The following is a 21,457-nucleotide window of genomic DNA, read 5'->3' as shown; positions in this document are numbered from 1 at the left end:
TCAGTGCATATACTGAGGAAATGTTCTTGAGCAAAGAGATCAAACAATGGCTAAAATCCTTATCTCCCTTCCCCTTTTCCCATTTTCTCATTAGGTCACACGTCTTATAGGCATATTCACTATGACTCATACCATCACTTTTCTTGAGATTTCTAAATTTCAACCTATACACTCCAAGAATAATTTGAAACCTTTGAAAAGCAGCTTTTTAAAATTCAGACTATTAAATACAGCTGTACTTTTTTGTCCTCAGGAATATTATGAACCTCAGATAGCCTTTCAAAAGTGGTAGATACTCTTCAATGAAGTCTGTTGCCTTGTATGCATGGAGGATAGGTCCATCAATGGCTATCAGCCAGGATGAGCGGGGATGGTGTTCCTAGCCTCTGTTTGCCAGAAGCTGGAATGAGCAACAGGGGATGGATCATCACTTGATGATTGCCTGTTCTGTTCATTCCCTCTGGGGCACTTGGAATCGGCCACTGTCAGAAGACAGGATACTGGGCTAGATGAAACTTTGGTCTGACCCAATACGGCTGCTCTTATGCAGGACATAATTTGTTACAGCTGAGGGCTCCCTGAATGGAGGAAAAGATTGGTGACTCTGGGATTTGTCCAAGTTTTGCCATCACGCCAAGATTATACTTCCTCCTATTCGAACTTCCTTTGTTTTCTCTCCCTAAGTGATGATTCTGTTTACTGCTTAAATGCAAATTAAGTCAAGCGCACATTCCTTCCTTTGTTAAGGACAGACTTGACTTCTTCCTGGGCAGGGCTGTGGGGTTTGGAACATGTGTTCATAACATCAAAGAGTGGAATCTTATAACAACATATACAATGTTTCCACACACATTTTGCCAGGACAATACTGACCAGCAAATCATGAGTTTTCAAATGACACTTTACAAGGTATACTTTGTACAGAGATTATTACAATAGTGTGTAGGGTGTGAATACAAGGGGTGTACTCCATCACAGAATATTACTGCTCAGTAACGAGGGACAAAGATTTGTATTTGAAAAGTGGTATTGGAAAAATGTTTACATTAGTTCTTTAAAAAAAATGAAGTATCACGAAGAACAAGCGCAAAGACCCACCATCGTTTGCTAAATGCTGAAGCCAGTCATAATCCTTCTCTGTCTGTTCTGCCAATCTGTATCTTTCAGCCCAACGAAACAGATCTCGAAGAGTAATGAAACCATGCTTCCCAGCAAACACTGTTGAACCTCTGCGATAAGACTACCAAGTGAGCAAAGAGGACGGTTAAAATTGAATATGTATTCCTCATTCAAACAAACTTCATTGAAATGAAAACCTAATAAATTCCTAATCCCAGTCTCACATTTCCTCTCATTTGATAACTGGAATATAGTTTTCACTTTATTCCAATACAGTAAAAAGGTCTAAGTACATTCAAGTCTAGACAGAAGGAAGAAAGAGGTTATGTCTACACTACGGGATTATTCCGATTTTACAGAAACTGGTTTTTTAAAACAGATTGTATAAAGTCGAGTGCACGTGGCCACACTAAGCACATTAATTCGGTGGTGTGCGTCCATGTACCGAGGCTAGCGTCGATTTCCGGAGCGTTGCACTGTGGGTAGTTATCCTGTAGCTATCCCATAGTTCCCGCAGTCTCCCCCGCCCACTGGAATTCTGGGCTGAGATCCCAGTGCATGATGGTGCAAAAACAGTTTCGTGGGTGATTCTGGGTAAATGTCGTCACTCAATCCTTCCTCCATGAAAGCAACGGCAGACAATCATTTCGCGCCCTTTTTCCCCTGGATTGCCCTGGCAGACACCATAGCATGGCAACTATGGAGCCTGTTTTTCCTTTTGTCACTGTCACCGTATGTGTACTGGATGCTGCTGACAGAGGCGGTACTGCAGTGCTACACAGCAGCATTCATTTGCCTTTGCAAGGTAGCAGAGACGGTTACCATCCCTATTGCACAGTCTGCCATTGTAAATTGGCAATGAGATGATGGTTATCAGTCATTTTGCACCGTTTGCATTTGGAAATTGGCGATGACAGTTATCAATCCTTTGTACCATCTGCTGCAGTCATGGGTGCTCCTGGCTGGCCTCGCTGAGGTCAGCCGGGGGCGCATGGACAAAAATGGGAATGACTCCCCGGGTCATTCCCTTCTTTATGTTTTGTCTAAAAACAGAGTCAGTCCTGCCTAGAATATGGGGCAAGTGTACTAGAGAACCATAGAACACAGCTGCTCTGTGTCAGAGCCCCAGAGATCCCACAGAAATGATGAGCTGCATGCCATTCTAGGGGGTGCCCCTGCAACAACCCCACCCGTTGCTTCCCTCCTCCCCCAACACTCCTGGGCTACCGTGGCAGTGTCCCCCCATTTGTGTGATGAAGTAATAAAGAATGCAAGAATAAGAAACACTGACTTTTTAGCGAGATAAAATGAGGGGGAGGCAGCCTCCAGCTGTTATGATAGTCCAGGCAGGACATTAAAGGGTGGGAGGGAGAGGAGCGCAGCCTCCCGCTGCTATGATAGTCCAGGGAGTACAGAATCTTTTAGACATGACGGGGGGGGGGGAAGCGCTGATGGAGCTCAGCCTCCAGCTGCTATGATGAGAACAGTTACCAAGCCTTTTGTACCATCTGCCGGGAATGACCAGGAGTCATTCCCATTTTACCCAGGTGCCCCCAGCCGACCTCACCGAGGCCAGCCAGGAGCACTCACGGGATGATGAGGATGGTTTTCCACCATTTTGTACCATCTGCCATCAGGAAAGGAAGGGGATGCTGCTGTTCAGCGCCACAGCACCACGTCTACCAGCAACATACAGTAGACATACGGTGACATTGAAAAAAGGCGAGAAATTAGTGTGTGTGAGAGAGAGAGAGAGAGAGAGAGAGAGAGATATATATATATATATATATATATATATATATATATATATCTCTCTCACACACTATATATATATATCCTGAACCACCCCGGACAATGTTTTCGACCCTTCAGGCATTGGGAGCTCAGCCAAGAATGCAAATGCTTTTTGGAGACTGCAGGGACAGCTGGAGTCCTCAGTCCCCCATCCCTCCCTCCATGAGCGTCCATTTCATTCTTTGGCTTTCCGTTACGCTTCTCACGCAGCACTGTGCTGAGTCCCTGCTGTGGCCTCTGTCTATCATAGCCTGGAGATTTTTTCAAATGCTTTGTCATTTTGTCTTCTGTAATGGAGCTCTGATAGAACAGATTTGTCTCCCCATACAGCAATCAGATCCAGTATCTCCTGTACGGTCCATGCTGGAGATCTTTTTGGATTTGGGACTGCATCGCCACCCATGCTGATCAGAGCTCCACGCTGGGCAAACAGGAAATGAAATTCAAAAGTTCACGAGGCTTTTCCTGTCAACCTGGCCAGTGCATCTGAGTTCAGACTGCTTTCCAGAGTGGTCACAATGGTGCACTGTGGGATACCGCCCGGAGGCCAATACCGTCGAATTGTGGCCACACTAATCCTAATCCGACATGGCAATACCGATTTCAGCGTTACTCCCCTCGTCGGGGAGGAGTCCAGAAATCGGTTTAAAGAGCCCTTTATATCGATATAAAGGGCTTCATTGTGTGGACGGGTGCAGGGTTAATTCGGTTTAACGCTGCTAAATTCGGTTTAAACGCGTAGTGTAGACCAGGCCAGAGGTAAATCCAGTTTTTATTATTGCATTTATTTTTAAAGAAGAAATATATTTTGGTAAGTAGCCAGCGCTAAATGGCTGTTCACAACGATCTATTTCAGCACCTAAGATCTAGAAAAATGAGGGAGCATAATATTTTTTTAAAGTATTTAAACAAAAATCCCCAAATGAGGCACTGGGAACCACTGGACTTGTTTTTGCTCTTAAACAAAAACTCAAACTGAAAGGGTGCACTTAAGCCAGCAAACTTGGATATTTTAAATTAATTTCTCCATTGTTAAGTCATACAATATTTTTTTAAAAGGCCTTAATTTTACTTCTATATTAAAAGGGAAAAAAAGACACCAATACCTGCAAATTCAGCATGACTTTGACGAGTTTACTGCAGTAAGAAGGTGGCAGACTGCATCGCTTGTGAAGGATTGTTTCTAGCTCAGCACTTGGCAGTTCATCAAAATGCAGCTCCACAAAACGGTTCCTGAAGGCTCTGGACAACACCTAAAATGCACATTTTGGAATGGTATTTCTGAACTTTGCTTTACCCTTTTAATCCTTGTAAACTACATCCTGCACGTACAGCCAAAGGAAGCTGAGCTACCCTGATGGGTTAGTGGCTAAAATCCAATGGGAGAAGGAATAGATAGGACTGTGCTTAAACTTCCAAAATGGACATTAAAGATGCAAAGGGTCTATTCTCCAGCAGTCTGGGACAACCAAATAACCAGTCAGGCCAAATTACATTTAATTACTTAGGCTCTGATTCAACAAAGTGCTTAAAAGTGTGCTTAATAGCTTTGCTGAACTGGAGCTTTAACATTCACCAGAGACGCTACTGACCTGCTCTTAAAAATTCTTGGTGTGTCCTCTGACTAGCAAGTCTGAATAAAGGCTGAAACTGAAGACTACTCTCCAACTTCACTTCTCTTGTAAAGGCCACCAAATAGCAGAAGAATTTTATCATTTGCCTACCCACTCTGCCAAATTCTTCTCTGGCATCTCTCAGCCAGTTGCACCCAATACTGAACTTCAGAAAAAGTGCACAAGTGTGTGCTGTTCATGAAATGCAATAGTTCTTAAGCTTCATTTACAAGGAAGAGAAAGGAAGCCAGTTTTCTCATATTCATCCACAAGTGTGATGCGCTAGTCAGTCAAGGCACACAGAATTTTTAGGTGTAGATCATATCAGCATTTGGTCTCTACAATAGACATGCCAGACTATTTTTAAATTAAAAACTATTGGAACTATTATATATTCTTGTTGAGGAAACAATTTCAAAACTCAGAAAAGTTCCTTCTACCTAGGCTGACAGGCTAGATCTCTTTCTAGAATAGGGGTTCTCAAACTGAGGGTGGGAGGGTGGGAGAAACTTGGGGAGGGGGAGGGAGAAAAAAACAAACAAACAAACAAAAAAACCTTATTGCGCACATTCAGATCTGGGTGGCCGGAGAGCAGTGGCTGCTGGCTGGGCACCTGAGGGAGGTATGGGGCTTACTACTACAGACACAAAGAAGGGGGGCCACGATCAAATAAGTTTGAGAACCACTGTTTTAGTTACACACAGGCTTTTCTATGGCATTCACAGCCCTAGTATTTGAGCATCTTATAAACATTAATGTATCTTCACAACATTTTGCAGATGGCAACTTAGGCATTGAGAGACTACAGGTATGTCTACACTGCAGCTGGAAGGTGCAATTCCCAGTGCAGGCAGACCGACTCACTCACACCAGCTCACCTTGAGCTAGCTGCCCCAGCTTGGACCCAGGGGGTCAGGAGGGCTTGGATTCGGGTGGCTACCCCAACCCGCTGCACGCTCATCCAAGCTGAGCTAGTGCGCGTCTGTCTATGGGTGCCGGGAATCACACTCCCAGTTGCAGTGTAGATATAGCCCAATCTCACATAGGCAAGCAGTCCAGTGTCTTGGCTACAAGGCCATCTTCCTTTCCGCTAACTCCTTTACACCTTCATATTGTTCTCGGATATGTGTGAGAAAGTTTCTGTGCCACAGCTCTCTACACCCCTAAAAGAATAGTATGGTGAAGCTTTCTTCCTAATGTAATAATAACCGAAAGCAAGAGGGGCGAGATCGACAAACCTTCCTGCCCCCATACAGTCCTGGCGGATTCTGTGTAGCAAACAGCATAAATCGAGCGTGTGCCCTGACAACTTCTTGTGTCTCTGTTATGAACAGCTCTCTGTTATCATCCAGCAGTCTGTTGAGAGCCTCCAGAACATCCGTAGGAGCCAAATTCAGTTCATCGAGGATAATCCAGTAACCCTTTCTCATAGCATCAATAAGGACACCTGTGATGGAATACAAAAGGTTCTGATTAAACCTTTACGGTAATCTGCATGAAAATGTACAAAAAAACCCTGCAAAAGCAAGTAATCCTTGCAGCCAGTTTTACTTCAGATTAAAATAAAATTAACCCACAGCAAGATGTGCAACAGCACTGAAGCTGTTAAACCCTTTAGCTCTCCTCTCTGTCAGTGCAATGGACCAAAGAACAAGAGATGGAAGAACAAAGGAAACCCTTTAACATGATAACCAAAGACCTGCACAACTGAACTAACATGGCATGAAAGCGCATATTTGCATTTATGCAACCATGACCAGAGAAAGGAAAAGCTTTTTTCATCTCTGCGTAACATGTAAAATGGAAGGGAATTAAAGGTAAATGTGATAAGTGATAACCTCACCTTCCTTAAACATCAGCTTCCCAGAAGCGTCTGATGTATAACAGCCAATGTACTCCTGGATGTCAGTATGTTCGTGATTGTTAATCCGCACACAGTGGTTCCCACTAGCTGCAGCCAACCAGCGAATTAAACTAGTTTTACCAACTGATGTTTCTCCTTGAATCAGCAGGGGATGAGTCCTTCAAGGATTAGCAAAGACAGTATTTTAAAAGCAGTATTTTAGGTTGGCTTAGCAAAATATCCTATATGTATATGAAAAGGAAGTAACACATCTGTACTGATTGAAATTTTCAGAGCCTCATGTAACAGATTATCAAGAGACTACACTTTAGTCTTTCAATGTCTCATTTATGTTACTCACCCAAGTCACATAGCCAGTCAGTGTCAAAGACAGGACACAATCTAAAATACCTTTATTTCCATATGCTAACTACTATACCATGCTGCCTCTGTCATCACTTGTGAAATCAGAGGCTGGTCTAAATCAGCACTGAAACCATTTTTATACCAAGCTTTAAAGGGCTTAGGTGGGACTGTACATGACAAATTTTAGGCTGTTCAAGGACAACAAAAGAAAAGTTGATTTCATATCCTCTCAAGCATGCAGATAACTGGACTACAATAGAACCTCTGTGATATATTGTAGTCCAGTTAAAACACTGTTCGTAACTCTGAACAAAACGTTATGGTGGTTATTTCAAAAGTTTACAACTGAACATTGACTTAATACAGCTTTGAAACTTTACCATGCATTAGAAAAATGCTGCTTTCCCTTTATTTTTTAGTAGTTTATGTTTAACACAGTACTGTACCATATTTGCTTTTTTTTGGGTCTCTGCTGCTGCCTGATTGCGTACTTCTTGTTCCAAATGAGGTGTGTGGTTGACTGGTCAGTTCGTAACTCTGAGGTTCTATTGTACTTATGCTCTTGTCTTAGAATGCTGGGAACAAGTGACATGCACACACTCCCCACAACTGCTAGCTACTGGTCAAAAGTCATTCTTGTAGCTCAGCCTGCAATTCCTACAGTGGGCTTTCTGCAGGTCAGTCATGAAGGATAATTATTCCTCTCAGAAGAAGTGTCTCATCATTTTTTTAAAATGTTAATGCATATTTTAATCCATTAAGATTTAAGGGGCAACATTAAAGTTGAGTGGGTGATAGAAATACAAAAGTATAGAAATATACTAGAAGTAGAAATATAATAGAGGTAAGCAATCTCATCATACGTCTACCTTAATTACAGAATTGTATGTTGTCTTTTTAATTTTGTATTCTGACACAAAAATTTAAACAAACATACCCTGCAGACACAACTCTGACAATGTCTTTCAGATTAAGTTTAACAGAAGAAGTTAGTACGTAAGTCTCATCTATCACAGGTTCCTTATCCCCTACTGAAATCCAGTAACCTTCTATCTGTACAGCTCTTCCTCCTTGGGGCTCTGGTAGTGGCTGAAAAACAGTATAGAAATAACAGATTGTACAAATGTGTTTCAGATTGTTTTCTAACAGCAGCAGCTATTTTTGCACTACTATAGCATCTTCCATAAAAACAATTTACAGACATTAGCTTAATCTTCAAAACTCCTGTGAGGTATGTATTATCCCAATTTTATAGATGTCGAATCCAAGGAAGAAAAGGTAACTAGTCTGAAGTCAAGAATCTGTGCAGAGCTGTGAAGAGAACCCCAGTTCCCCTGACTCCCAGTTCTGGGCTTTAATGTGACATGCTATTTTGAAAAGTGACTTGTAGGAGTTTCTTGAACTAAGGGGGTTACTTATTTTTAGTTCATCATTACTGGAGAGTTAATTTCTAGCATAAAAACATCTCTCTAAGGAATTTAATCCCTGTATAGGAACATTCAAAATAGCCTATTCATTCACCACTTTCCTCTGAAGGTCTAAATTGAAATCACCAAGCAGTGCTGCAATAGAGCCTATTCTGGCAAGCAATGAAGCCCAAAAAGTCAAGAAAGAACTATTCATGTTTTAAATGACAATATTTTGTGTTTCAGCCCTGCAAGTTCACTCTGTGCTCCAAGAATCAACCTGGGTTTTCCCTCTTCAAGATGAAGCTCAGATTTTTGCTTCATCAGAGCACAAGCCTTTTCCATACCAATGTGTACTTCCCCTTATGTCAAAAACAAAACAAAACCAAACCAACAGCAAGTTCCTCCCCCATCTCTACTTCAGAATTAGAGTCACCACCACTAAAGTTGGTCTGGTTATTCTCTGAAATTTGGCAAGATTCAGTCATATGCAAGTTCTCCACATCCTTTCAATGTTTTCAGATGAAAGAACAAGTCAGATAAGAAATCATCATGCTTAAACCATATAGTTCAAGTTAAATGAAAAAACATTTGATCAGAAACAACCAATAGTATAAAGTTTAAATTTTTAGTATTTGAGAACTTTTAAAATTACTAAAGCATGATCAACATGGGAAAATTCATATAAAACCAATCTTCCTGATAACAACAAACATCCCAAAATATTCAGAAGTTCTTACCTGCTTAAGGAGGCTTTTGATGTTGCCAGAGACAATATGCTGGCAAATTAGCTTCTGAACTATCGGGTGAGAAACTCTGTCAAGCTGTGTCAGGAAGCCCAGGCAAAAGCCCTACAAGAATAAAGTTATTTTCTATTGTGAAGTGAAAATTTATTTAAGCTTTATTTTTTAGGTATTTGTTTGATATCTGATGCCCTTAGAAAATATGATTTTCTTTGTATTCCTTTATCCAGATAGATTTTGTATTGAACACACACTTAGGAACAAAATCACACAGAAAGATCATTACCTCATACAGTGAGCGCTGTATGTTTTTACACGGATTAGATGCTGCAAATCTCAAAGCCCTGCAAAGTGTACGAAGGCTGTAGTGAGGTCTATGGCCAGTCCCATCCACCAATTTTGTTTCGGACTCTTTTCTCACAGATAAATAGAAGCTACAAAATAAAGAGTTAAACCAGTTACTTATTTGTATTCTGGGCCCCAGGGCAGAACAGTCAATGGCCTGCCTAGAAAGGAATGGTTGAGATTTATGACACTACGTTTTAGCCTATTTATAACACATTAGAACTGATTATGCGCAAGTTGTGGCATTGCTTGATCTAGTTAACTTTTTTTTTTTTCCAGTTACAGCACCAGTATTAAGCAAATTGTGAGCCTAAATATAAGCTGTAGAATTTATTTTGAATTATATATTTAAATTACATAAATACATTATGAAAGTAATATCTAAAACATTTAAAGAAGCACAAAGTAAGAAAGCACCTAAAGTATCAAGTAGGCTAATTAAACACCTAATCGTGATTCATGTGTAATCTAAAGACAAGGAAAAAAACTGATATACAAGATGTAACTGAAGATGACTAACAAAGTTAAAATAAATAATACAATACTTGTGTTGCTGGTGCTGTGGGACATCAACACCCAGAGCAACGAGGAGACAGAAGGCCTGGTGCGCCACATCTACTGGGAGATCTCCAAGGAGAGGGAAAACCTGTGCCTCATTCCCTGGCTGAGCAGTGGAGGTGGCTCCTCATGCTGTGCTCCTGATAGTGGTTCACCAGCCAGTGCTAGCGGCAGCGAAGGGTGGGTGGGTGGGGGGCCTACCCCCAGCTGCCTCTCTTGGCAAACTTGGAGAGGCTCAATTGGGTGGCTGAACTTGCTGGCTTGTGTCTGGCGAGGAGCTGCAGCCCCGGGGAAGGAAATCTGGTAGCACAGAGGGAGCTTGTTCCTCTTTAAAGTCTCCCTGTCCTCAGCCCCACAGCGCAGCAGCCAGATGGGGCAGCAAGCCCCACGGTTCCCAGGCTGCTGTTGCTGAGGCTCTGCCAGACTAGAAGGGGGCAGCAGCGCTCTGGCAAACTGTTACTGTCACAATGAGGGACAGCGCTCTGTACAGAGCAGCAGGATTTCTCTCTTTTTTTAAATCTTAATTTTTATTAAAAAAATACGTATCTATCCCATCCGCCCAGACCCTCTTAAAACACCGGGCCCCTGGGCAATTGACTCCTTTCCTCCCCACCCTCGTCGGCGGGCCTGTTTGTATTTCATCGTTACCGAAGAGTTAATACTTTCTAGCACCAAAACATCTCTCTAAGGGATTTAATCCCTGTATAGGAACATTCAAAATAGCATCTTCATTCACTACTTTCCTCAGAAGGTCTACATTGAAGTCATCACGCAGTGTTGCAATAGGGCTTACTCTGGCAGGCAATGAAGCCCAGAAAGTCAAGAAAGAACTATTCATGTTTTAAATGACAATATTTTGTATTTCAGGGAGATAACCTGGCATGCCATTTATCACTAGGTACTCACAAAGTCCTTTGAACAGAGATACTTTAGATTGCCCAAAAAACTGAACTGCAGAAATTTAGCACATTGGAGGCAATATGCCTGCTCTAAAAGAAAGAGATTCCGTGGCAAGCAAGCAAACCATCCCCACAACTGACGCACAGAGATATTCTGAAGTAGCCACCCCTTCTAACCTCCCAGATGAAGGAAAAGATGAAAGCAATAGTGCTCTCTAACTGGTAATGTCAATAAACTACTTTTTGGGGTGGGAATGAAAGAAAGGAAGGCAACAGCAACAAAAGGTACCATACAAGTAGCCCTAGAATAAGGAGGCTGGGTGTCATTCTTCAAGAACCTCAGGTGGGAGAAACTAATGTAAAAAATTGTAGGCTATAATTATGTATGTTCATTTGCAACTTACTGAACTGAGGCTTCATAAAAATGTAAATATAACTTACTTCATGATTCCTTGTACTGTGTTTTTGCTCACATTCAAGCCTTTCAGATAGTCCATGATAAGAATTAGCAAGTCTCCTTCATTCTGCAGTTCTTCTACATAAAGTTCAGTAAACCTACAAGAAAAATTAAACTATAACACTTAGACATCTGCCTGCTGATGATAAAACAGACACTCTGAAATTTCATTAGGGCCCAGTTAATCTCTCACAGAGTACATAATGCTCAAAATATGGCATAAGCAGCAAATCAAATATTGACTTGTTTGCCAACAAAGATTTATTGACTTGATATACAAATACGGACTGAACTGAAGCAAAGAATAATATGTAACTACAGGCTAAGTATTACATTGCTTAAGTACAAAGTATCAATATCTGTATTGTTTTATACAGTCTACATTAGTTCAACTCACTCTACAAGAAACATGCTTTTAAAAGGAGTTTGTGGTACAGAGCTCCAGACAGCAGTTATTGAATATTAAAGTAATGGCACAGCAAGACGGCTTTTGAAAACTGATTCTCTATTATAATCACTCAACTGTAGTGAAACATACCACACATCCAATTTTTGAACTGCCAAGCTTACCTCACATATTCCCTCTTTTAATAAATTTCTAATGGAGCAACCATTTAAACAGAGAAAAACAACTCATCAAGATAAAAAGGAAACTAAGCAGCTACATTAGCAGCAAAGTATCTACTTTAAATTTAGCTACTGAAGTGGAGTTCTAAGCCACTCCAAAAATGGCAGTAATGGGATTTCATGTTCATTGTCTCACTGACTGTGCATTAATTGTGCTTACCAAGTATGAAAATCGCATTTCTAACTGTTAGTCCTGGAAAATCATCCGGGGATCTGAGAATCAAGTTGGGTTCTTTGCATCTCATACTTCACCACTGGTCACAATGGTTCTGCAGGCCAAATTAGACCTGCTACACTTGTAAAATTCCATTGCCTTCAATGAATTTTGGACAAATGTAATTTACTGGAACTTAAAATAAGTAATTCTGATTATAATGCAAAAGGGGAAATTTACTCCATCTCTCTCTTATTGCTATTAGCTCTGCAAAGCGAATATCAACAAAACCTTATTTTTGTCACTAGTGACGGCAGATGATTAGGTACACACAGTGAACAGATCTCCTGAGTAAGCAGTGAAGATTTTCACGTGATCACTTTTCAGAGTGATATAAATTTTGTATAAGTTTCCTGACAATCAGCAGGGAAATTGCATGAGAGATAGACAGCAGGTCCAGAACTTAGCACTCACAGGTGGTATCAGGAGGGTTACACTAGAGAAAGAAATTCTCTCAGACCCACTTTTCCCCAGCCATAGTGGTCCTCTGAGTCCCAAATATTCCAGGTATCACACATCCACTCATGTCCAACTAGCCTTCCTCCAACTATATAAGGCTAAATATAGAGCTCTTTGTACAGCCCATCAACACTGCTAAGTTAACAAGAATGATTGCTAGAGGACTGTGAAGCACTTGCTTTATTATTCCGAAGAGGCACAGAGCATGCTGCTACAGCAGCATTCCCAGCCTCTGACAACTTACACTTAAGGAATGACTCCTAAACCATAATATTCTACACTATTACCAGAGCAGTTCTTTAGGTTCTGCATCAGCAGAACAGTAGTTTCCTCTTGCTATTCAATCAACACTCCTTAACTCTCTTATAACAAACACCTCTCAGAATGTCTATCTCCTGGGGCTTCAAACACGGGTGTTATACCATTCATGTTGACTCATGAAGCTAGTCAAATTCCAAAACAGACCGCAACTTTATTTTACAATCCATTCATTTTTTTACCTGTTTCTTATTCCTGGAGGTAGATTTCTCTTTCCAACATCCGTAGCTGGATTCATACAGGCAAACAAACGAAAACCAGGGTGACGCACCAGAGGTTCTGAAAAGAAAAATAAAGATGTTTCACGCCTATTCACAAACACAAAAATGCAAACCAAAACACTATAATGTAAACCAAAGACATTTCTTGGTTAATCCAAGACAGTTTAAGTCCCTCCTCTGGGCCACTCAGCCATTGCTATCCTGCATCCTCTTAACTACACTGTTAAAGCCTTTAGTGATTCACCTGGTCTGGTGAGTTAGGGCATATCTACAACATTGGGGTAATGAGCACTACAGGGGATGGGATTTCTAAAGCGCACTGGCATGTTGTGAATTAATTAGACCATGTAGACCCCGGAGGTGTACACTAAAAGTTCCCTAATATTAGCACTTCAACCTAGTACTTTCAGTGCACCACTAGCAGGATCCACATAGTTAGGGAAGGGTCACCTAGCAAGCCAGAGGCAGAGCCGGGAACTGTAGCCAGGTCATCACAGTCTCAGTCCAGTATATGATACACTATACTGGCTGCCCAAAGTACAGAGTTCCTTCTGCATCACCTCTAGAGACATGAAATACCTATTCAGGGGTGCTCCAGACACCTGTTCAAAAGAGGGGCTAACAGGCAAGCGCAACAGCAATTTTTGCAAACTGAAGACACTGGGGCCTTCATGTAAGTACTTCTTCCCCTCTCACATAAAGAGGTGAAGTCATACTGCCAGTGCATTTTGCTTTCACTCCTTATGCGGGGAAAATTCTGCAGTGATTATTTTAAGTTATATGAGAGGAAGAGTTGGCCATTTCAGATGACTTTGTTGCTACAGAACATTCTGCATGAGTTGATGTTTACATGGTCTTGAAGTTAAACCACAAGAACAGCACACAGCTGTAATCTAATCCAGAGGTGAAATAACTTTAACCAGGCACCGCACTAGGAAAGATGTGGACAAACTGCAAAGAGTTCAGAAAAGAGCAACAAAAATGATAAAATTTATGGAGGATTTTGGCAACCAGATCTGCAAGCAGTGTTCGAGATGTGGGCGTATCATGGATTTATATAGGGGCATTATGATATTTTCTGATTTATTATCTATCCCTTTCCTAATGGTTCCTAACATTCTGTTAGTTTTTTTGAATGCCTCTGCACATTGAGCAGATGTTTTCAGAGAACGATGAACAGTGATGCCAAGATCTCTTTCTTGAGTAGTAACAGCTAATTTAGACCCCAACATTTTATACGTACAGTTGGGATTATGTTTTCCAAAATGCATTACTTTGCATTTATCAACACTGAGTTTCATCTGCCATTTTGTTGCCCAGTCACCCAGTTTTGTGAGATCCCTTTAACACTTCGCAGTCTGCTTTGGACTTAACTATCTTGAGTAGTTTTGTATCATCTGCAAATTTGCCACCTCACTATTCACCCCTTTTTCCAGATCATTTATGAATATGTCAAACAGCACTGGTCCCAGTACAGATCCTTGGGGAACACTACTATTTACCTCTCTCCGTTCTGAAAACGGACCATTTATTCCTACCCTTTGTTTCCTGCCTTTTAACCAGTTACTGTTCCATGAGAAGACCTTCTCTGTTATCCTACGACTGCTTACTTTGCTTAAGAACCTTAGGTGAGGGACCCTGTCAAAGGCTTTCTGAAAGTTCAGGTATACTATATCCACTGGATCATCCTTGTTCACATCTTTGTTGAGCCCCCCAAATAATTCTAATAGATTGGTGAGGCATGATTCCCTTTACAAAAGCTATGTTGACTCTTCCCCCACAAACTCTGTTCAACTATGTGTCTGAAAGTTCTATTCTTTACTATAGTTTCAACCAATTTGTCTGGTACTGAAGTTAGGCTTATCGCCCTAGAAAAATGGCATCACACTAGCTATCCTCCAGCCACCTGGTACAGAAACTGATAGAGAGAGGTTGCATACCACAGTAGGACAAGAAGTAATGGGCTTAATCCTCAGCATGAGAGATTTAGGTTAGATATTAGGAAAAGCTTTCCACCTATAAGGGAACTTAAGCTCTAGAATAGACTTCTAAGGGAGGTAATGGAATCCCCATCATTGGAGGTTTTTAAGAACAGGTTGGACAAAACACCTGTCAGAGATGGTCTAGGTTTACTTGGTCCTGCCTCAGAACAGGGGCTGGATTTGATGATGTCCCTTCCAATCCGACATTTTATGGTTCTATTAATATGTGTAACTGTGGCAAGACGATTCATACTTTTGTCTTAAACAGCCAGTGTCAGCCTTCCAGTAAAACAGATGGAAAAAAGCATCTGTGGCCTCATCTACCAGGTGGATATTCTGAACTAGTCAATAAAGCAACAGAATCCCAACATTGCAAATCAAAGTAACAAAACACATGGCATTGCCCTACAGATTTACCTCCATTACTTCAGGATTGCTTCACTACCAACCAAGTATGACAGAGCTGAGTGTCATTAGCATTCTGGTGCCACTGCAATCCAAACCATCTCGTATGTCCCCCAATTTGCCTTACATACACACTTATAAAGTACACTGTTGCCAGACACCAAAGTAAACAGTACCTGTACCAGCACAAACAAACAGTACCTGTGTCTCCTCTGTCTAGTAACACCAGTGAGCCAGATGATCCTTCTAGTAAGCCACTCAAGCATTCTAAAGTCTCTGCTGCAGCCAAATTAATCTCATCCAGTAAAATCCAGTCTCCTTTCTTCACCGCTTGTGCCAAAGTACCCTAAGAGTGGGACCAATTCAACGTTAGCTATTTTACCATTGAGGATATATGAAACATCTAGTGAAGTTGTAAACACGAATTACACCCTATCTTCTAATCTGTACCTCCCTCTCTCTTGGCCAGCAGTTCGTATGCATGCGGGGGTGTGGAGGGGGGGGAATCAGACAACTGTTTATTCACTCTCCACTATCAGAGATCACTTTATCCTCATGCTTTCAAAAAGTTAGCTCATTTGCTCTTGCACACTCATTCCTAGCAGAGTTAAATTTCCTGGTTTGTGCACTAGCATTATTTTTCAGTGTACTCATTACTGTGCTGCCTAAGCACCAATGTCAGCACTGCTACAGTAACAAATCAATTTACTGTTTTATTGTGATGCCAACTCTGTGAAAACGATGGTCATTTGTTTCTCAGCCAAAATTATGCAATGTTAATTGAAAACTTTAGACCAAGTGAAATGTTTTTCAGCAAGATTTTTTTTTAATTAGATGACTTGTCAAGAATTTAGACAACTCAAATATACTTTGAACGTACACTGTTAATAAAGTTAATAAAATTACAAGGAACAATCATTTAAAATATCAACAGGAATTTGGGAAATTATAACAATTAAAAATCTAATACAATTCACTTGAACCATTTATAAAAGTCTTTGTAGATACTTGAAGCTAAAAATACAAAATTATGATTATCTAGGTACACCTTTAGTCAGATATAATGCTGTCCTCGAGAGCCAAAAAATCTTCGTGTTATGGGTGAAAACGTGTTATATCAAACTTGCTTTGATCCACTGGAGCATGTAGCCGCCCCCCCCCCCCCCCCGAGTGCTGCTTTACTGCGTGATAGCAGAATCAGTGTTATATCGGGTCACATTATATCGGGGTAGAGGTGTATTCTGTTGGAGAATTTAGTGCAGTCATTTATCCTGCTGAACCTGATTTTCAGCTCAAGTTTTCCCAAAGTTGCTTTTCTAACACTGTGCACCGGAATTGATGCTATGAGCATTATTTATATTCTTGTGTCAAAGCAAGTACAGCTTTCATCAGACTATCAATGTTTCTTCACAACCAAATAATTCTCTTCAGCCATCCCAGCCTCAAGAAAAAATAATGTATCCAAGTCCACACCACAACTGTTTGTAAAGTTTTGCTTCATAAAAAGTCTTGTCAGTACACCCAATTACCTTATAATATTGGTTCATTGTAAATACTCCCCCTACTTTCCTAGCCCAATGTCATAATTGAAATATCTGAATACCTCTACAAATGCAAACACCAGAACATTTTCTGTCATTTTCATCTGTTGATGGGCATGATTCAGTCTAAGACCAAATGCTTCCCACTTTTCTTTCAATGGTGAGCCTACAAGAAAAACAAATTTGATTTTTGTAACATCAGAATGATGGCATAAAACACATTGCTATAACACTGAATTTTGTGAAGCCACTGCAGTCATGGAATATAATGCAATAAGATGGAGCTTGGCTGAACTCATAAGGAGAAGAAAATATTCAAGTTTTGCAGTTTAGATCTCATAAATTAAAAAAAGGAACTGTTATAGTTTTGTTCTAATGTATTTTTTAAATGTTCTAAGAGCTTAAAATTGTATATCATGAATATAATCAACCTGCTGTTCACGCAAAAGTCTCCCAGCTTAGGAGCGGCCACTTGCTGACACATTCAAAAGTATCAGAAATAATGTACTTTCCAATCCAGTGAGACAGTAAGTGGTGCTGCAGGAAACAATGAAACCTACAAAACCTATTTGGGGATGGAGGAAATTGTTACTGTTACTCATCCGTCATAATGTTTTGGTTTTTGATCAAGTCAGTGCCCGAGGTAAGAGTGTTCCATATAATATTACAATGTCTGAGGTGGTTAGCTTTGTAAGTTTATTTTCTATTGTGCATTACTTTTCATTTGCATTGGGACTTCAATCACTTCTTGTTTTTTCGTCTTTGAGGATTATTAAAAACAGTCTTTAACACTCCCCTGAAGAATGCTCACCCCTGTTTAGACTTGTGCTTTTTTTAGCTTTTTTTTAGCTGAATAGCTGAGGAGAACCAGCTAATGGAAGAGCAAAAAAAATGTACATCATGAATTCAGTTTGGCCCATATCGAACGAAAGTTATAATTATTATTATTGTTAATTATATATATTACTATAGTTCCTAGGAGCATAGGAGCCCCAGTCATGAACCAGGACCCCATGGTGCCAGGCGCTGTACAAAAACAGAACAAAAAATGGTCCATATCCCATGGTCCATATCCCAGAAAGCTTACAATCTAAGTGTAAGACAAAAGCCAATAGATGGACACACAAACTGACAAGACGGGGCAGAGCAAGGGAACGCTAAGACATTTTTCAGCATGATAGGCAGTGGTCTCAGCACACCAGTGGCCTATTCGTTGTCAAGTTTTTTATAGGCATGACAGCACGGGAAAGTTTTAAGGAAGGATTTGTTGGAGGACAATGAAGCGCCCTTGCAGATGTTTATGAGGAGCTCCTCCCAAGTGTGAGGGGCAGCATGGGAAGACGCATGGAAGAGCTTGTTTGAAATTGAACAAGTGGGTGATGGAGGCTGGCATCACGGCCTGATGAGTAGTGGACGTCTCCATCTCAATAGCTAGTGAGAGATGATAGGTAAGGTGGTAAGAAGCTGTGACAGGCCTCGAAAATGAAGAAAAGCAATTTATGTCTGATGCGCTAGAGAAGGAGAAGCCAGCGGAGGGATGAAAAGAGAGGAGTGACCTGATCAAAGTGACAGGCTTGGAAAACGATCATAAGAGCAGCATTTTGAATAAATAAGAGAGGGGCAAGAATGCATTTGCAAGGCCAGAGAAGATGAAGTTGTGGAAATCAGTAAACAAGAAACTGACCACCACAACTTTTACCTTCTGAAACAGTTAACTGTTGATGATGAGAGCTTGCTTAGGTTGAATTCTTACCTGATGCATTTTCTTTTGCTTCCTTATTAACGGCCGATCTGTGAACATGCTGCATTAATTTGAGTAGATCATGCCAACGTTTCTGTCTGTAACACGTCTGGATATGACCCAAGAAAGTTTGATTTTGCTTCCTGGAAAACGTCTGAGAGAAGAGTTCCTCAAAAGACTCTCGTAAGGGCAGCCAAATCAATTTGTTATCCACTGGCTTATAGCTGTGCAGGACCAAGAGAGAAATTAGTTACTTGTTACATGGCCAAATACCAGCTCCCATCTGCTCCTGTGAAATTTGACAAAATTTGTGTCCCTGAACTGAAGATGTTATGAGGTCACGTAGAAATCCAGAACAAACAATTATAAACTAAGGTTTTATTTGCCTATTAGATTTGAAATGGCATATACATACATGCTCCTTAGAAAGCGATTTTATACAAACCGTACTACTCTAATCCATCCTTGCTACTATCAGCCAAAATACCTAGTAGATATTTTGATAACTATATATACACTGGGTAACTTTGGCTTTTTATTTTAGCAGCCGTGGCTTGCACACTTGTGCACAGAACTTAGTTAAGCCATTTAAAAGCAAAAGCTCTTGAATGCTAGTGGTGATAGGAGGGTTCCTGTTCACTGAAAAACACCTACCCGGTTACCCATTTTTATAAGTTACATTATAGTTCAGTTGTGTTTACAGTCAAATATGCTTGAATGAAAGCTTGCTTTAATACATTCTCAGTCCATTCTATATCAACTTATTAAACGACTCACCCCCCAAGCAGATCTGCAGTGTCACTCTGTTGGTTCATATTGATAACCCTCAAATGGTGTCCTTGAAACAAAACAAAACAAAGTCATCATTCATGTATTTTCTATTGCCTCTGTACAAAGTGGAATATTTATACTGTATTATACCTGTAATATGAGCAAGGTATTGGACAGTTGAGGTTTTGCCAGTTCCTGTTTCACCCACCAACAGCACAGGCTCTCCTTTGTCAACACACATTGCAAGCTGTTCAATCAGTACCGAAGATGGGCGTGTGGCAGCGAAGGTTTGCTTCTCCCTGCCAAGCCAGAGAAAGCAGCTGTTAAGGACAAGGTACCTCAAGAAACTCTCACTTCAATTTTAATTTTTTCCCCTTAGGGTTGCAACTAAAGTTTTGACTTTTAAGTAAGAAAATATGTCTAACAGAAACAGTTCCAAGATATGTGTTTAAGTACCAGATTAGACACATGTTCATTTTCTCTATTTACAACTCAGAAATTTCGGCTTTTTTGTTACCAATCTTTTATATTAAAGAAATTTGGGCTTCTCACAAGAATCCTTGGTTTTTACACTTCCCTTTTCCCTACCACCTGAGTTATTGCCACCAAAACGGCTTTCAGTGCTGCATCCTGCAAATGCTCCCTTCACCAAGTCAGAGCTATTGTTGTTACCACCCAATACCTTCCATTAGATCTGACAGCATTTCCAGCTCTAGCCTGACTTCACGATATTCTATCTTAAAAGATGCAGAGAATCTCCATCCTTGGTTTGTTAGAGATGCCATGCTGACATCTCAGTCCTGATATAAGATCCTGATATCAAAACAAACAGCCTTATTCTTTTGCTTAAAATGATGTTGCCAGACTCTCTGAACATGCATCTTTTACAATTTAGCTTTCAATTCATTCGACTGCAACATAAAATGTGTAGCTCCCAGGGAAAAAGGTACACGAAGGGTGAGCTACAATTATCTTTACCTTTGTATAAGAAGTGCCTGAGTTTGTTTCCGCAAGAGCTGCACTCTTCCCACAGCAACTTCATGTTCCCTTATTAGAATTTCTGGTTTATGAAGCTGACAATAGAACTCCGCCTATATAGAAAGCATCATTACTTCCAATATATATCATAATTCTGCCTGATACTTTATGCAAAGAACATACCCTGTGCATTTTCTGTTCATCTAGTATCATTGTGTAACAAGCTCATTTGCTCATGAACACATTTTGAATCCTCATCACTTAAAAGACTTAAGAATCTTCCAAGTTCCATCCCTTCACCCCAATGGCCATTTTGCATTAGACAAGTATTGATTTCTCTCTGTACTTCTTATGGAATCTATGTCATTATGGTTCTACTTTGTCAATCTCCTTGCTAATCAATTACTTAAACCTATATCAGCATTTAGGTAGTTTAACCTGTGCTCTGCTGAAGCAGGAAAGCAAACAGCTTGTTGGGTGAGGCATAATATTGTTTGTGTATAGAGGCAGTGAGTGGGATGTCTGTCTCAACAGGATATTCATGACAGTTACAGATTCTTCTGTTTCTATACTTAAACAATGGGGAAGGAGGGAAGTGAACAGAAAAATCTGTTGATTATTTGACATTTTGAATTTTTCCTCAAAGATCCGAAGTTTTCCTTCATTAAAGAAGGCTGCAAAGGAGGGATACTGTCAACTTGGGGGCAAGGGATGGAGATGAGAGAGAAAGGTCACATTTTTATCTGAAAATTTTGTAAGTTATCCAAGTAAATTATCAGTGAAAGACTAGAGAAAAAGACTTTCCTTTTGCTTTGTGCATCTGACAGTGCTAGTTAACGTCATTGTTTTATAGATGGTCAGTTGGCCTTTGTTTCTCATTCATTAGCATGAAGATAACACCTGCACACTGATCTGGAGGGAGTTCACATTTATACTCTTCCCCAGGTATAGGCGTGGGAAGTAGAGTTGTGAAGGGTGCTGCAGCACCCCCAGGCTTTATGCAGGGTCCTGGCCATGCACGTGGGATCCTGCATCGTGGCTGCTGGCCCTGTGCCCC

General features: G+C 40.6%; 1 protein-coding gene and 1 long non-coding RNA gene across 5 annotated transcripts in view; one reads left to right on the top strand and one right to left on the bottom strand.

Annotated features, from left to right (window-relative positions):
• The window catches only part of LOC120400465, a 52,273-nt gene extending 45,760 nt beyond the window's left edge, over positions 1–6,513 (top strand). The window contains exons 2-4 of the long non-coding RNA XR_005595825.1: positions 1,168–1,247; positions 4,000–4,188; positions 5,861–6,513. This is a non-coding gene — a long non-coding RNA (uncharacterized LOC120400465). The remainder of the gene's footprint in view (positions 1–1,167; positions 1,248–3,999; positions 4,189–5,860) is intronic.
• Positions 1–21,457, bottom strand: part of MDN1 (midasin AAA ATPase 1) — a 175,688-nt gene that overhangs the window by 107,531 nt on the left and 46,700 nt on the right. For all 4 annotated transcript variants that reach the window (XM_039529043.1, XM_039529044.1, XM_039529046.1 and 1 more), the window contains exons 13-27: positions 20,401–20,513; positions 19,573–19,721; positions 19,429–19,489; positions 18,664–18,875; positions 16,973–17,076; positions 15,571–15,715; positions 12,944–13,040; positions 11,128–11,241; positions 9,171–9,318; positions 8,882–8,992; positions 7,673–7,824; positions 6,370–6,548; positions 5,765–5,973; positions 4,020–4,166; positions 1,099–1,240 (exon numbers count right to left, since the gene is read on the bottom strand). In XM_039529043.1, coding sequence (XP_039384977.1) covers positions 1,099–1,240; positions 4,020–4,166; positions 5,765–5,973; positions 6,370–6,548; positions 7,673–7,824; positions 8,882–8,992; positions 9,171–9,318; positions 11,128–11,241; positions 12,944–13,040; positions 15,571–15,715; positions 16,973–17,076; positions 18,664–18,875; positions 19,429–19,489; positions 19,573–19,721; positions 20,401–20,513 — 2,083 coding nt within the window. The remainder of the gene's footprint in view (positions 1–1,098; positions 1,241–4,019; positions 4,167–5,764; positions 5,974–6,369; positions 6,549–7,672; positions 7,825–8,881; positions 8,993–9,170; positions 9,319–11,127; positions 11,242–12,943; positions 13,041–15,570; positions 15,716–16,972; positions 17,077–18,663; positions 18,876–19,428; positions 19,490–19,572; positions 19,722–20,400; positions 20,514–21,457) is intronic.

The sequence above is a fragment of the Mauremys reevesii genome, linkage group 3, assembly GCF_016161935.1.
Source record: "Mauremys reevesii isolate NIE-2019 linkage group 3, ASM1616193v1, whole genome shotgun sequence".
Lineage (NCBI taxonomy): Eukaryota > Metazoa > Chordata > Testudines > Geoemydidae > Mauremys > Mauremys reevesii.
The sequence above is the reverse complement of the archived record's forward strand: the minus strand, read 5'-3'. Positions and strand labels throughout refer to the sequence as shown.